This window comes from Petaurus breviceps, unplaced genomic scaffold (genome assembly GCF_028583685.1).
Source record: "Petaurus breviceps papuanus isolate PSGF00001 unplaced genomic scaffold, PetGlider_PUasm1.0 175, whole genome shotgun sequence".
Taxonomy (NCBI): domain Eukaryota; kingdom Metazoa; phylum Chordata; class Mammalia; order Diprotodontia; family Petauridae; genus Petaurus; species Petaurus breviceps.
In genome coordinates this window covers 26,901,263-26,919,005 of record NW_027185764.1, presented here as the reverse complement: position 1 = coordinate 26,919,005, position 17,743 = coordinate 26,901,263, and the positions used below count along the sequence as shown (strand labels likewise).

The 17,743-nt window shown below is 36.7% G+C and overlaps 1 protein-coding gene across 8 annotated transcripts in view; it reads left to right on the top strand.

Moving 5' to 3' along the window:
* Positions 1–17,743, top strand: part of ARHGEF28 (Rho guanine nucleotide exchange factor 28) — a 397,204-nt gene that overhangs the window by 327,398 nt on the left and 52,063 nt on the right. For 6 of the 8 annotated variants that reach the window (XM_069084950.1, XM_069084948.1, XM_069084949.1 and 3 more), the window contains 5 exons: positions 2,519–2,697; positions 6,408–6,499; positions 8,202–8,384; positions 10,254–10,379; positions 15,181–15,278. In XM_069084950.1, the coding sequence (XP_068941051.1) occupies positions 2,519–2,697; positions 6,408–6,499; positions 8,202–8,384; positions 10,254–10,379; positions 15,181–15,278 (678 nt within the window). Of the gene's footprint in view, positions 1–2,518; positions 2,698–6,407; positions 6,500–8,201; positions 8,385–10,253; positions 10,380–15,180; positions 16,213–17,743 lie in introns of those variants that run through there. The other 2 variants (XM_069084952.1, XM_069084951.1) reach the window with 2 other exon arrangements.

The window sequence follows — 17,743 nt, the reverse complement described above, 5'->3', positions numbered from 1 at the left end:
CTCTCTCTCTCTCTCTCTCTCTCTCTCTCTCTCTCTCTCTCTCCCCTCCTTCCCTATCTTCATCTCTTTTTATCTATCTGTCTGTCTAAATGATAGAGAGTAACTATGTCAGCATAATTGCTTTCCTCTGTAATCCTATGTATTTTATATGTTTAAAACATTATTCTGAGAAGGGGTTCATAGGTATCCTCATACTGCCAAAGGGGTCTATGACAAAAAGAAAAAAAAAGGTTAAGAACACTGATCTAATCTAACCTCATTATTTTATAGATGAGAAAACTGAGATGTCCAGGGAGAATAGCAAGTTGCCCCAGATCACATCACTAGTATGTATCAAAGCCAGGACTTGAACCCTTGAACCGTCTGATATGGTGATATTTCCTGTATAAAATATTGCCTTCAAACATGGCTCAAAGCCACAGATGTACTTAAGACCAAGAACATCAGACATGCCTCTTTAGCTCTTCCCAGGTAGTCAATGGGTTCTCTTTGATTAGTTTTTCTTGGCAGGGGAGCTAAGGAGATGGCTGTTTTTGCTCTTAATTCCTCTTCTGATTTCTCCGATAATTTCTTGTGATTGCCCCCAAATCAGTTCAGGCCTTTTGTTGATTTGGGTTCATGTATAAGAATTCCACTTCTGTATTTTTCCCATATACAGTTGGAGGGATTTAAATAAAATTGTTCATAAAAAGATAGTATCAGTTAAAATGCAATTAGTTGAATAAAATAAATAAATAATATGGCATGTCAGAAGAATTGTACCTGAAAAATGCAAATAGCTATTCCTGATTTGGGGGTGAGAGATGTCAAAGATAGCTATAAATTTAGAATATTTACAAAGTTAAAAAGTCATAGGTTAGAAAACTAATTTTACTTTGCTGGGATAGCAACTCATATTTGGTCTTTGATATAGAAGACAGCAACAAAACATGTAGAAAATTTGAACATGTAAAACATTAATTTTGTGTTTAGAGGAGAAGTTTTTCAATTATAGCAACTATATTGTAAGATTACTTTAGGGTTGGTCTTGTTTATTGATAAAATTTATTTAATTTAAGGATTAGATAGGGAGAGAGGGAAGAGGGAAGGAAGTAAAGAAACAAGAATCTATTAAGTCCCTACTATATGTTTAGCATTGTACAAAGCACCTTACAAATGCATTTATACCTTCTACATCTCAAATTTCCTCATTGTGGTTTTGATATATTGCTTTTTGGCATAAGAAACTAAATGAGAAATTTTTTGGAGTTTTTCAAAAGCCTCACACTATACACAAACAGAAAAAGTTTAGAAAGTCAGAAATGCATAAAATATTTGTATAGTATTATATAATATCAACATATTTTATATTTTAATACTGTAGTAATTCAGATTTCTTCTCTGGTACAAAAGGAGGGCCAAAAATTTTATGTAGGTTTTCCAGATTACTGGAAAATTACCATACCCCTACTTTTCCTCACCCCTACAATGTGGAAGGGGTAATTGTGTTATTTCATTTGATTCTTACAACAATTATGGGAGGTAGATGTAATTATGATCCTCATTTTACAGTTGAGGAAATTGAGGCAGACAGATTAAATGACTTACCAGGCAGGATCACACAACTAATAAGTAGCTGAGACCAAATTTTATCTTGGGACAAAGTCCCCAACTTTATCCACTGTACTACCTAGCTGTCAACAGTCTATTTAAAGCTTTTATACTGGATGAGGTTTAATCTAAAATTTTAAGTCATCTCTTCAACTTCAGTGTTAATAAGAGCATTATCCAAGAAAATGATGTTTGATATAGTCTTTATGATCTAGGTGACATGCCTCTTAGAATGAAGAAATAGGGAAGAAGGTGAGAAAATAAAAGTACCATAGATTATTTTCTGAGATTTATTTTGTTTGAATGAGAAGAAAATAACTGCGTGGTTTTTCACCAACTAATTTTCCCATATCTCTTGTCTTTCCTCTCATCACATTTCACTTCTATTACTTGACTAGCATTTCCACCATAGGTTAAGTAAAGAAAATAAAACTAATTTAAATGCACACCAGTCAGTTTAGCTATGTGTTAAAGAAGCCGGCAAAAGGTTTGGAAGGGGAAGAGGATAGTGTGGAGTAGATTGAAGCTTATGATTTAAAAGAATTTGTGGAATTTATTTTATTTCTATGACTGATGCCCTATTAACACGGATAACCAAGGTTTATCTGAATGATTCTCAAAGTTGGTCAAGGTCACCTGGGTTGTCAAGAGATTCTTTCAAGGGGTCTGTGAGGTCAATCTATTTGCATGATAATATTAAAATGTCTTGATTTCTAATAGGGCAAATGTTAATAGATAGGACCCTTATAAACAAAAGCTCATTGGGGGTCCTTACCAGTTTTTAAGAATTTAAAGGGATCTTGAGATTTAAAAGTTTGAGAACTGATGTTCTATGTTAATACCTTTAGCAACAGGCATTAAGTGAAACAATCACAGTCGCCTCTGGAAGTGACATCATTTTATCTGAATTCCTTCTTGCTTTACTTAGGACCAGAAGCCATCTGTTATCTCCCTTCAGAAGCTGATTGCAAGAGAAGTAGCCAATGAAGAAAGAGGGATGTTTCTTATCAGTGCTTCATCTGCTGGCCCTGAGATGTATGAAATTCATACCAATTCTAAGGAGGAACGTAATAACTGGATGAGAAGGATACAAGAAGCAGTAGAAAGGTAAAGTTGCAATGTTATCCTGTACCAGGGAATGGAGCTGGGTGTTGAGGGAAGATCATTCTAACTTTATCTCTGATCTTCCCCTAAATAAAGCCTTTGTTCCAGCCAGATTGATCTGCCCACTCTCCCTTGAACACACCTTGGGTACTCCTGCCTCTCTTTTTCTTCATTATTTTCCTGCCTGGAATATCCTCATCCCTCCTGTACACCCGCCTGACTCCTAGCCATCCTTCAAGAACCTGCTCCCATCACAACTCTTCCATGAAGCCTTCCCTGATTAACTCAACACCTACTGTTCTCTCTTTGGACAGAATTCCATTAGTGCCATTCTGTGACATTCAAAGCACACCTATAACATTAGTATGTATTATGAGCTGTCTTTTTGTGTCATGTTTTTTTGTCTCCCTAGTTAGAATATAAGCTCTTTGAGGACAGGGAACCATTTCTGATTCCTCTTTGTTTCCCTTCCAGTATCTTACAGCAAATATTAGGTATTTAATAAATATATTGATTATTTGATCTGCATATCTTTAACTAGGGCAGCTAGATGGTACAGCATATAGAGTGCTGGACCCAGAGTCAGAAAGACTTATCTTTCCTGAGTTCAAATATGGCCTCAGATACCTAACTAGCTGTGTGACCTTGGGAAAGTCACTTAACCTTATTGACCTCCATTTCTTCATCTGTCAAATGAGTTGGAGAAGGAGATGGCAAACCATTCCAGTATCTTTGCAAAGAAAACTCCAAAATGGGGTCACATGACTGAAATGACAGAACAACAACAGCAATATCCTTAACTGTATTTTTTTTCTTATCACCTTCTTGTAGAAATGACTAAGGACATTTTGAATAGTCATTAGAGTTTTTTTTTAAATTATTTTTATTGTGGACTTGAGAACAATAATAATATTGTTATTGTTCAGTTGTGTCCAACTCTTCATGATTCCATTTGGGGTTTTCTTGGCAAAGATACTGGAATGGTTCATCATTTTCTTCTCCATTTACAGGATTGAGTGAGCTGCCCAGGGTCTCATAGCTAGTAAATATATGGGGACAGATTTGAACTGGAAAGAGTCTTCCTGACTCTGGGTCCAGCACTATGGCGCCCCCTCGTGCCATAACAAAATAGTAGCTGGTATGCATAAAGCACTTTAAGGTTGATGAGCACTTTACATGTTACCTCATTTGATCCTCACAACAAACTTTGTGAGGTAGGTGCTATTGTTGTCCCAGTTTTAAGAACCAGGCTGGCAGAACTTATATGACATGTCCAGAATCACAGAGCTAGGAAATGTCTGAGGCAGTATTTGAAATTCAGTCTTCATGATGCCAAGTCCTGTGATTTATCCACATGATTTCATAGCATGGGAGGAGAGAAATATTTTTAAAAAAATTTATTTTAAAGATGTTATTTCCTATTCTCAATATAAACAATGAATAAAACAAACAGGAATTTCCATGTACAGAATGGAACACAAAAAGAGGACTATATATGAAATTGTGAGTATCCCTTTCCTACTGCTTGCTTTCTTTAAAAAAGTATAAAATAAATTCCACTTGATGCTTTCAAAACTGTCCTGCTTGCCTGTGCTTCCATCTGGACTTCCTCCTATTCTCTTTTGAACATTAAAAATGTATCAGTGGGGGTGGCCAGGTAGCACAGAGAGTAAGAGCACCGGCTCCAGTGTTGGAATGACCTGGAGATCGAATCCCAGGCTCCCACACTTAGCACCCACCCAGAGACACCTGGCTGTGTAACCTTGAGCAAGTTGCTTAACTCCAATTGCTTAGGGGCAGCCAGGTGGCTCGGCGAGTAAGAGCACCGGCTCCATGAGTCGAAATGACCTGGATCGAATCCCGGGCTCAGATACTCAGCAACACACCCAGAAATAACTGGCCGTGTAACCTTGAGCAAGTTACTTAACCCTGATTGCTTTAAAAATAAATGTATAAGTGACCTTCTTTAATTTCTTTGTATCAATATTGTTAACTTTCCTTCCCCCTGTCCCTTCTAACCCCATTAATAAGAGAGGAAAAAAAACCCTTGTAACAAATAAGCATAATCAAACAAAGCAAATACAATTCGTGGCCATGACTCCAAATAGATGTCCCTTTTTGCACTCTGGGACCACTGCTTCTCTATCAATCAGCAGATAAATAACTCGCTTCATTGCATAGGTCATTGCATAATCTTTCAAAACTATTTTTCATTATAATGTCCTTTTATAATTTCTTCTCTTGGTCCTCCTTACTTTGCTCTGCATCAGTTCATACTACCCAGGATTTTCTGATGTGGTCTCTTTCATCATTTCTTATGGTACAATAATATTTCATCATATTGATATATAATAATTTGTTCAGTCATTTACCTGGTAATGGACAACCCAAGAGATCCCAGTTCTCTCTTTTTTCCTTTCCTCCTCTTCCTCTTCTCCTTCCCCTTCTGCTTTTCTTTCCCTTTCCCTTCTCCTTTCCCTTTCCCTTTCCCTTTTCCATTTCCCCTTTCCCTTCTCCATTTTCTCTTCCTCCTCCCCTTTCTTCTTCCCCTCCCCCTTTCTTTTCCTTTCTGGATTAGGAACTTTGTTTTGCTTGAGAATATTCCCTCTCTAGTATTACCCTCTCACTTAATCATCCCCTTTTCCTCTCTCCATTTATTGTCTCCCATAATGCATTTTATGTATTTTATCACCCAGCTGTAGGTGTGGATAAGTGTATGCATGTTTTGTTTTTAATATTCCGTTATCCAATTTATATGAGTGAGATTCATTTGATGCCTTCTTTTCCCATCCTTCTTTATTCTCTTTTTTCCCAGTTTTGAGGAATAGCAAGTTTCACCTACCCCTTTTTTCTCCTTTCTACTCTAGCATACTGCTTCTACACTTCTTCCTCTTGCCCCCTCTTAAAAGTCTCAGAACAGAACCAATCTGTCCCAAGTACTTCTATACCCTTTGAAGTTTCTGAAGGAACATCTGTTTCTTTTCCCTAAGGGAGAATTCTTAAATTAATCAAGAAATAGAGGTGATTATAAAAGATAAAAAAGCAGTTTCATTTATGTAACACTGCTTTTGCACAAACAAAATAAATTCAGTTTGAATTAGAAGGCAAATAGTTGGGGAAAATTTATATGTCATATTATACCCCAAATAGCCAAAATATTAATAATTGATACATACACATAGGAAGGCAGGCAAGAAAGAAGGAAAGAAAAGGAAAAGAAGGAAGGAAGGAAGACAAATGAACAAGAGTCTTTCCTCAGCAGCTAAGTGGTTAAAGGTTATGAATAAGCAGTTTTCAAATGAAAAAACAGATTATTTGATGGATCTTAAAGGATACTTAAAGTTATACTTAGTTTTAGTTTTCTCTTTCCTCAGCTGCCCCTCCCCCCCAAAAAAAAGAAAATGAAAAAGTCTACATGTATTAGATAGCAGAAGTTCACGTTTTGTTTCACTGGCTGCCAAATATTGTTTTTCTTCCGTTCTGAGGCCTCACTGTAACACTGTCCTTGGGTTCTGAGCCATGGAACTGTCTTATAATATTATGAAGTCCTCTTGGTACTGGATGGGATCCAGCAGGGATATGCCAAATTTCTCCATATAGTACTGCATAGGTCAGTCTATAGATCATTATTCCAGTATGTTTCCTAATGAAGCTAAAATGAGAACATAAGGATTTCATTTTGGGTTGTCTCTGTCAATGATTGTCCTTTCTAGTTGTCCGGAGGAAGAAGGGGGAAGGACAAGTGAATCTGATGAGGATAAAAAGAAAACTGAAGCAAGAGTCGCCAGAATCCAGCAGTGCCAAGGTACAGTGCATCCTTCAGTCACAGCTGCCCAGTCTGTTCATCCGATGTGCTTGTTCTGAAGGCAAGCGTCAGAGGGTTGAGTGCCCCCACTCTATTTCATGTACTACTATCTAACTGTATATGCTATTGCCATGGTCACAGAAGCCCTAGCATGTTATAGATGCCAGGGGTCTTAGAGCTTATTTGGTTCACTCTCACATTTTATGTATGAGAACATTGAGGCCAGAGAAGTGAGGCATCTTGTCCAAAATGAGAGAGGCAATTCATTGTAGAGCAAGGGTCAAAACTCCAGTGTCCTGCCTTACAGCTGACTGCTCTTTCCAATACATATCCTACCTTGCTTCCATTTGCATTCATTTTTTTCAGTAAAATTTCTAGTTGATTTAATATAAGTAATATATAAAATTATATATAAATTACATATATGTATAGATGATATGTAATATGTATTATATTCATTATATAATAGATATTATATTTTAGTGTGATACATTCTATTAACATTGAAAATTTGGTATAGTAATCATTATATTAATGTATATATTATGTAATATTTATAATGTATTATAAGTAAAATATTTTATATAATTATATGTATCACATTATATGATATTTATATTATATAATATGCACAATGCAATATATTAGAAGCAATACATTATATTTCATTTATATAACACATATTCAATATAATGTTATGTATGATATACTTGTATGTGTATAGTAATCACATATATTTATATTATATATGTATGCATTTATATACATTCATTATATATTTATATTGCATGTTTACTTATAGCTATTTGTGTATTGGTAGAATTAAGTCAGTGAAAAGCACACACATAGAGCTGGTCAAAGACTGAATGCTTATAAACATAAAAAAGCAAGCCAATGTATCCAGACCTACCTAAGGCAGTCTGAAGTTTCTGTCTTTTTACACCTTTGTATTGTATTTGTTGGTGGGTCATGACAGCATCATCTAAAGGTCTATTCTTAATGTCAGATTCAAGACTGAAGAGAAAATAGCAATTGTCACCAGATAGCATCACATGCTATTTTTTGGGATAGGCAATATGGCTGTGGCAGATACTTTTGTCCTCTCTTCCTCCCTCCCCAGTCGAATCTAAACTTCTTGAGATTAGGGTCTCCTGCTTTTGTGTCTGTGTCTCATGGGCCAGCAGCAAGCCTTGTATAAAGTAGGAGCTTGATGAGTATTGATTTAATGGAATTATAACTCGGATCCATTTTATAATAATAATAGCTAAAATTTATGCAGAGTGCCCCCTAAAATCTTGTTGTAATTTTAATAACTTAAAACTATTTGGAGCACCCTGTATAAGTTCTTGGGCATCTAGGTGGCACAGTTGGTAGAAGCCAGGCATGGAATCAGGAAGACTCTTCTTCCTGAGTTCAAATCCAGCTTCAGACACTTACTAGCTGTATGACCCTGAGCAAGTCACTTACCCCTGTTTGCTTCAGTTTCCTCATCTGTAAAATGAGCTGGAGAAGAAAACAGCAAACTGCTGCAGTATCTCTGCCAAGAAAACCCCAAATGGAGTCACAGAGAGTTACACACAACTGAACAAGTCAGAATAAGTTCTTTAAGGTTTGCAAAGTATATATATTATCTCATTTGGAACGGTGTTTGCTCTAATGTTAACAGTGGTATTATTACCCTTTGGCAAATATAATTTTGCAGAGCTACTTAGTAACCACGACCAACAGATCTGCACATATTTGGAAGAAAAGCTTCATATCTATGCGGAACTTGGAGAAATGGGTGGACTTGAAGATGTCCATTTAGAACCTCATCTCCTTATTAAGCCTGACCCAGGAGAAGCCCCTCAGGCTGCCTCATTGTTAGCAGCAGCACTGAAGGAAGGTGAGTTGATTTAACAATGAAGCAACACAGATTCAGTGGCCATTTGGATAGATAGAACTTGATGGCTGGGAGGCCTCTCAGAGAGCCCCCCACCTCAGCCCCTCTGAATGAGGCCCAGCAAGGTGAAATGATGGCCCAGAGTGAGAGAGGACGTGATGGCTTTATTCCGACAGAGACCAAGGCAGAGTAGCACCCGGTAATAGGTGATGAAGATACTCTCCGTGACTAAAACCCAGAGACATTGTCAAGCTCATTTTAGTCAAGCTTTGAGCATTCTTCCTGTCAAGACTTTCACTAGAATACTGACAGTAAAATTAATGGGTTTTTTTTTAGTTGTTATCAGCTCAGTGCTTGGCACAGTGCCATCCAACAAATAGACACTTTATAATTCTTGTTGGATTGTTCTGGGTTCAGCTACCTTGATTACTTTTTTTCTGACTGGATTGTGACAAACAGTGACAGGCCCTAAATGCAGGCAGTCAGTGAGAGAACAGAGAGCCCAAGAAGCCAGGTCAGCTGCTCACAGGCTTGTCAGCCCTAAGTGATTAATACCCAATCCATCCACTTGTATCTGAGAGCTTTCAGCAGGCATTCATATTAGAGTGAGGCCATTTGTTCTTTTAAAATTTAGTGAATCTCTGTAATGCTTTTCCTCATTCTGGTTGACATCCTTTCATTTTATTTTATTTCTATTGGCATCTTTTGTTTTTACACCCCTTTTACTTCCAAATATATGAATGTAGTCATTGTGTATATTGTTTTCTTGGTTCTTCTCACTTCATTCAGCATTATTTCATATAAATCTTTTCCTCCTTCTCTGCATTTTTCATATTTATCACTTCTTATAGCACAATAATATTGCATTACACTTGTTTGTTACAATTTGTTTATCTATTCTCTAATCTATTGATATATCTTAATTTAAAATCAGATGCTTAAACCTGGTCTTTATGAATATGTAGTATTTCCAAGTAGTATATATATATAATATATGTGTATGTATGTATATGTACACATGTGAATGTATGTGTATTTATATATGTATGTATATTTTTGGAAGGCAATTGGGGTTAAATGACCTACCCAGGGTCATACAGCCAGCAAATAAGTGTCAGATGTCTGAGGTAGGATCTGAAGTCTGGTCCTGCTGATTCCAGGGTCTGCACTCCATCCACTGTGCCACCCAACTGCCCCCAAAATAATATTTTTTTATAATTACCTTGTATCAGTTTGCCTTAGTTAAATGAACTGCAGAGAAATTTTTCGAGTATATAAATTTATTTTGTTTTCTTTTTTAAGGAAAGTTTTATTGTTGCCTTTTGTATTGGTTACCACAAGTGTGTGTCTAGACACCTCAGTCATTTCTGGACCAATGCCAAACCCTCCTTGGTACCATAGAAAAACATTTAAGCAAAATCTACAGATATTGTTACCATGTATGCTAGATTCCAAATGTATAGTCCTTCAGTTGAAAAACTGAAAGTAGGGAGATATATTTCACCACTGCTATCTGAGACCATTACAGTTGGAGTTCAAATGCCTTACAGTGTTGTTTTATTTGCATTATTGTAACCATTGTGTATACTGTTGTGGTTATGCCGAATTCTCTTGGTATTGGCTCACACAAGCCTTTCTGTGTTTATCTGAATTCTTCATATGTGTCATTTCAAAAGGCACAATGATATTCCATTATATTTATTATGCCATGATTTGTTCAGTCATCACCTATTTGGTAGATTCTTGCTTTGCTTCCCATTTTTTGCTGCCACAAAAAAATACTTCTGTGAACACTTTGGCATATACGAGACCCTTCAAACTTCAATATTTAGCTCTCTTCCTTAACCCAGTCTTGTGCATTTGTCTCTTTAGCTGAAAGCCTCCAAGTTGCTGTGATGGCCACACAAACAGGTGATACAAATTATTCATCAGAGAATTGTGGAGAAGTAGGCTCGACAGAAACTCTCCAGGCTAGTGAAGAACTCACACCTACTCCTTGTAAGTGAAAATAGGTTTTGGGATGGACTAAAAACAATCCAGGGTGTTGGGGAATAATGGGATCTTATTAGCTGCATTTGCCTCTGCTAATTAGGGACCTCAATTGCCTTTCTATCCATAGTCCACCTCTATAGCTTTACTTAGAAAAATATCGTCCGTAGGCAAAAATGACACTATCCTGGCCACAGGTAGGGCATGGACTTGGGGAATGAATGCTTTTCTACTTATGGTGATGGGATAGGATGAGCTGATACACTCTTTTTGACCCAGCACCCCTGTGCTGAGGGAGTTACTGGTTTAGGCTAATTATGTCATATAAGAGAGGATTAACCAGGACAAAGCAAACGGCTTCTGATAGGAATCCAACCCTTGACTTTGGCCTCATATACCCGATGAGTGATGGGCCCAGACAGTTGGAAATGAGGTATGCTCCCTCTTCTCCCAAATTCATATATGCCAAGCAGATGGGGGAGATAAGGATGTCAAAAGAATTTTTCTTGAATAGGGAACACAAGAGCTCAGCTCAGAGACAGTTAGTTGAGGGTATATTCCAATTTCTTTCAAATGTAGGAAGATTGGGGTGGAGAATGGTTTAGGTGAACTTTCCAGACCTCGTGGCTTTGTTACTTATCAATCATCAATTACCATCAAAAATACAGGTACTTGGCATCTTCTGCAAAGGTTACTGAGGTGGAGATGCATCGTGGCCATGGAAGATGGCATAAGCCTTCTTGAAATGTTCATAAATGAACAATGGCTAATCCTTCTGTAAGGAGTCAAAAGTTTTGAGGAAACAATTGTAGCCTTAGCATTTCTTTAAAAATTCAGTGCCCTTTTAATTCAGATAAATAGAAGCAAGAGAGTATTTTTCTTAATATTATAGACTCTCTGTACAATATAATAAATTTTTCTTCTCAGGTCCTGCTTTGTCTAATTTTCAGTTTCTGTTTCCAGAATGTGTGCACATGTTTCCCATTTCTACAAATCCCAGATTGAGCTACACAGGGTGATTTCCTTTTTAAAGAAGAATCACTTTTTTTTTGTGATTGAGGAAGTACTATCTAAAAATATATGTAGGCATCTGCTTCTTCCCTTTCCACCCAGGGGAGTACAGGAAGAGAACCTCTTTTCCATCCCTGCAGCTGCAGAGAACATATGACCACTTCTTCCTTCCTCTCCATGATTGAGGAGGAAGTCTCAAGAAGCAAGTCTCCTTGCTTTTGTCACCTAGATTCATCACAGGGCTTAGGAAAATTCCTAATGTACTCCCTTTCACCTGTTGCCACTCTCTATTCTTCAGAATTGAGCTTTTTCCAATATTGTGTCATCAAGGTGAATCAGAGCAGGGGGATGGTAGGGGAATGATGTCCATTTACTGTGCTCTCCATCCCCGATTGGATGTTGTGGTCAGTATATCTGGGGAGGCTGGTTTGCATTGTGCTGGCCCCAGAGGGTGTGCTGGTACATAGGGACAGGGTTGTTTGATCCACTCCTGCCCAAGGTTAGGCCTTTTCTGAAAGTTCAGCAAAACCTAAAATCCTCTTGGGCCTAGAAGATACTGACCAGATCAGTTCTGAAACTGCCCTAGGGTGTAGTCTGCTGAGAGTCAGTGCAAGATATCTCAGGATTCCAGGCTGAGCCTGACTATACCTTGTATAATGAGGGAAATTTTATTTCTCTGTTCCTTTCTCCTGCCTTCATTTGACTCAACTTTTTTTTTTTGAGGTTTTTGTGCCATTTTGTTTTGTTTTTCTAAATATTACCGTCATCATTTCTCTCAGGAGAGGAAAATGACTGATTCTTTAGTCCTTCATTTAGTACTTTTTATTGAGTGTTAAGTAAAGTATCTAACAGTGGAATTCTCTTTTGAATGAAGTGAATGAAATCTATTGGGGGGGGGTGATGGGTGGGCAGCAGGTAATGTATAGTTCTCCTTAAGTTAACTTAGATCTTTTATCCCATTCTACTGAAAAGAAATTTCACATATACATAAGAAAGAACTCTTTAATTGTGTGTGTATGGTGGAGAGAGGCACTCCAGAGTTCTTCTTGCTACTGTAATGCTGAAGATCTCTATTGGATATAGCTACTGAAATAGACACATCTAAATGAGGATGTTCCCCTATGGAAGGGCATGAATAAGATGTGGTGGGCAGGCTCAGCTGGATCACTCTCTCAGTTGTTAGGAGGAACAGCTAAATTGATGAAATCACAGATTTCCTTAAGCACTTAAACATATGCCCCCCTCCCAGGTATGAAGATGGCACTATAGAAAAATTCACCCAAATGAAGAGGAAGAGGGACAGAGAGAAGATGAGTGTGTGAGGGAGGGAGGGGAGAGCATGGAGTAGTGAAGAGAGTGCTAGATTTAGAGTCAGGAAAGACTAGGTTCAAATCAATCCCCTGACACTCACTAGCTACAATCCTAGGTAAGTTATTTAATATCTGTGTACCTCAGATTACTCCCTATGACTTATCTACCAAGTGAAAGGCAGCTTAACTTTGCCTAGAATGGAAGGAGTTCCCATTCTGGTCATACTCTTGGCTGATGTAATCATAGATCCTTTGTTCATATACATATATGTTCATGTATGTGACTTGGTAAAAAAAAAAGTCACAATATATACATAGGTTTTATTAGAACCCTAATTGGGTTGTTGTCATTGTTTGTCTTTTCTTCTCGAAGAGGACCATGATATCAGGGAGGTGATGCCATGACTTGCAAATGATTGGATTTAAGTGAGGGAGGGCTGTTCAAAGTCCCTAGCTTCACTTTCTCCTCCTTAGCCATCTGGGTTCAGTGGAAATGGCCCTATGCAATGGAAGACCTTGGCCTTTTTAAGCTAAGGTCTTTCCTGGGTCTTAGTTTGACTGAGGCAACTCACATTCAGTGATTAGGTCTAGGTAAGAAATGAGGCAAAGAATGGCCTCTTTTACCTACTTAAAAAAAATCGGTATGGGAGGGGAAGAACCTAAGGGTTTCTCCCCAAACAGAAACAATTGCTATTTACATTTGCTCTGAGTCATTGTTGACCAATCAATATGAGCCAGGCATGGTCCTAAAAGAAAGAGATCTAGCCTGTAGACTCCTAGATATCTTGTGAAATTTCAGGATCAAAATTTACATTCCTTTGGAGAGAGCATCTGTAGGTAAGGTATTCCTTACCTGTGTGGACCTAGGGAGAGGAAGGAGGGAAGGAAAAGAAAGAAAAGGAAAGGAACAAATTACACGTGAAAACCCTCTGAGAGATAAAAAGTACTATTTAAATGCAATATGGATAGAATTTAAGTTCTGTAGTATAGCATTGGTAAATAATTAAATTAAAAATCCCATAAGGGAATCTTAATGGTTAAAAATAAATATGTTTGAAATTCTTTGGGGGTGGCTAGGTGGCGCAGTGAATAGAGTACTGGTTCTAGAGTAAGGAGGACCTGAGTTCAAATTCGGCCTTAGACACTTAACACAAAAACTAGCAATGTGACCTTGGGTAAGTCACTTAACGCCAATTGCCCTACCTCCCCCCTCAAAAAAAAGTAAAAAAAAAACGTTTCATTTTTCTTAGATGCTATTTTAAAAATAAATTTTATTGATATCTCTGGTTTTTACATGATTAGAATTTCTTTTAGTATCCCTTCTCCTCCCAGAGAGTTATTTGTTAAAATAAGTAATAATTTTCAATGAAAAAAAAAGAGGGAGACCAAAAAAAAATCAGAAAAATTGATTAAAACATCAAAAAAATTCTGAAAATATATACAGTGTTTCACAATTGTGGAACTCTTAATTTGATACTCTTGATTTTTAAAATTTTAAAAACTATTCAATGTATAAGTTTGTAGCATAATAAAAACATAAAAAATAGTTTTGAAGTGAATGAAAAGGATTTGGGGAGATAGAGAGAAATTGTTTCCTTGAATAATGCATTAAAAATGCAATAGATATTGTCTTTATGACCCCTATGAAAATATCTCATGCTTAGCTTCCAAGGCCTTTATTCACACACTTTGGTTTGGCATTGCATGTTGTCTTGCTTATTCCTCTTATCACTGCCTCTTTTGTCTATTATGTAACCTACTGTCTCCCTCCCTGTCCTCTGTAGATTTCTGGTAATATTGCTTCTGTCTTATAGAACCTGTATTAAATTCTTGACAAGTGGAATTGTAGAATCCAGCCTGTATTTCCCATAACCACCATATTATACCACTTCAAGAAGAAAAAAAGAGCCATCAAAAGTGATGATTGTGTATGTATGTATGTGTGTGTGTATATATATGTATATATATATATATATATATATATATATATATATATATATATATAGAGAGAGAGAGAGAGAGAGAGAGAGAGAGAGAGAGAGAGAGAGAGAGGAGAGAATTTTATCCCCTGGAAAGTAGGTGCTATTATTATCCCCATTTTACAGATGAGGAAACTGAGTCATGCAGTGGTTAAGTGACTTACCTGGGGTCATACAACTAGTAAGTATCAGAGGTCACATTTGAACTCAGGTCTTCTTGACCCTAGGTCTAGCCGTCTATCTGTTGCAACATCTGATTGCCTCTTTCAATGATTTTTTACCATTGTTTTCCCTATTAGTATGTAAGCTCCATGAGAGCAGGGATTTTCTTTTTCTTTTTTTTTTTTTGCCACATTCTCTTTTAGTACTTTATACATTGGGGCCTTCAATAAATATTATTTGTTGTTTTGAATTTAAAAATATCTAACATCTGTTCATAATTTAAACTAGTGTATTTTCATGAGTTTGATAAGTTCTTTCTGTTTCTGTCTTAAAATGGTTTGCTCTCAGCACAAGTTACCGAAGAAGGAAGAAGAGAATCTTGTGATTTGGAACCCTGTATCCATGGTATTGTAAATAACATGACAAGCCCTGATGCAGGGGAGAAGGTATTGTCACTGATCTATTAGTAAAATGTGTTCATTATTTTATAAAAGTATATAAATATTTTTATTTTTATTTTATTGAATATAAAACAGCTGAAATTCACTTTCCTGGGCCATAAATGACAAGAGAAATGATAGCAGGAGTATTTGTATTTTCCTGAATTAGTTTGTCCTTCTCCCCAACGCCCATTAATTTGAATCCTGTATGAATTACCATACCATGTAGGTGTCAACAAGGTGGCAAAAATTCAAAGTTAATTAATTATATGTAATTAATTTAAAAATTAAAAATTAAAAAATTTTTAAATTTGATTAATCACTTATGTGTGTGTCTCTCTGTGTGTATGTGTACCTTTTCTTCACCCTTGTTTCCCATTAAATGCCCTCTTTGTCTTTGTTTTGTTCCCTTTTTCCTTCTTGCCTGTTCTTTCCTTTTGGGTTCCCTGACTCTCTTTCCAACTACTCAGACACCATGTTCTTCCCACTGTTGTCCACAATATCTGCTTATTTCTTACAGTGCTATCTTTGTAACCTAGGCTATTCTTTCTAGTTAGTGGGAGTCTGTAACCTTTGCATCTCTCTTTAACTAATTCTAAAAATCGGCAGATGAACATACCTTTTGTCCTAACTATTTCTTCCACATGTGATACTTCTGATTTTCTTTAAATAAAATGAGATTGAGGTGATGGGCCAGGGGCCTCTGATTTCAGTGTTTTTTCTACCACACAGTTTAGATATGAAGAAACTTTGGAGAAAAGCTAGTCTAGGGGCTCTTAACCTGGGGTCTGTGAACCCCCAAGATTTCAGGGATTTCTGAACTTGGTTGGGAAAATTATCTATCTATCTATCTATCTATCTATCTATCTATCTATCTATCTATCTATCTATCTATCTATCTGTCTGTCTATCTTTATATCTTTATTTTCACTAACCTCTAACTAAAACTTAGCATCTTCTTAAATTATTTAAAGATCTTATTCTGAGAAGGGGTTCATAGGCTTCACCAGGCCACCATAAGGGTCCATGATACCAAAAACAAAAAAATTAAGAACTAGATTTTAATACAACCCTCCCTCCCTCCTTCCTGTCTTACTTTTGAGGAAACTGGAACCCAGGGACATCACATGACTTTTCCAAGGTCACACAGGTAGCAAGTAACACAAATAGGCCTTGAACCTAGGTCTTCTGATCCTAAGTTTAGTGTTTTTTCTACTTCAGCATAACCTGACTCGGTCTCTAGAATTTTACCTCACCTAAAACAGGAATATATTTTGCATTCCCAAGAATGCAATATACTTGATGCATATGGATAAATTACCTAGACCACATAGCTCCATACGTATGTTTTCATGAAAAGAATAAAATTTTCTACTCTACTAATTCTGATTAAGCTTCCTAATTTATTGCCTATTTATTAAAATTTACCTTTCTCAGTGAGGAATTCTTCGTAGTTTTGGGTGCCTTTGTGTTTTATGTTTCAGGAGTTCAATAGGCCTAATATTTTCCTCTATAATGTAGAACTGGTTTCTGCTTTCTCTTCTCCGCTTAAAGGTATTGGTTTCTGCTTTCTCTTCTCCTCTTAAAGGTTTGCCCCCAGAGCAATATTTTGGGAAGCTTTTGCTATTTACCATAAGTGAAATGAGGCATAAAGAGGGGTCATTTGTCATTTAGCCTTGGAAATATCATGAATACTCAGCTTTGGAATTTAATATTTTAGTTAGCTTTGTGTGGCTTTTTGGCATTTCTACAAAGCTCTGAAACAATTAAATCTGAAATTGAAATAGAGAATGGAATGCATTTTGGCTCTTGGTCACCATCAATGTTGTAGCTCTCCAGTTTTACCACAAGGTGGCTGACAAACCCCATTAAAAAGAAGCCTCCAGGGTGATAGCATTCTTGTAAGGAATAATATTTTGTCTGACTCATTCAAAGCTCATGGGAAGCCAGTGGTAATTATCTAGAAATAACACATCCCTTTCTGTTTTTCATGCCTCAGGTATCTATAAGTCTAATTTTAAAAAATCGATACAGTAAACCAATTTTTCATTTATTTCTTGTAATAATGGAGGAGGGAAAGAAAACAGAATAGGAAAAACTATGCATGTATGTGTGTATATATACACATACACACATAGATTTCACATATGTATTTCACAAATAACCCCTTTTTTCTGTTGCTGTTTCTATGTATGTTTGTATATATAATATAAATGTATGTATAATTCAGAAATAACTTCTTTCTCTATATGTGTATGTATGTATGTGTGTATATATACACATATAGTTTGCCTCATATATAGAGTTCAGAAATAACCTCTTTTTCTTCCTTACTTCCTTAATTTCTTTTATTCTTTCTCTCTGTCTCTCTCCTTCCTTTCTTCCCTCCTTTCTCTTTCTTTTTCCTTCCTTCCTTCTTCCCTCCCTCCGTCCCTTTCTTCTTCCCTTCCTCCCTCCCTCCCTCTCTCTCT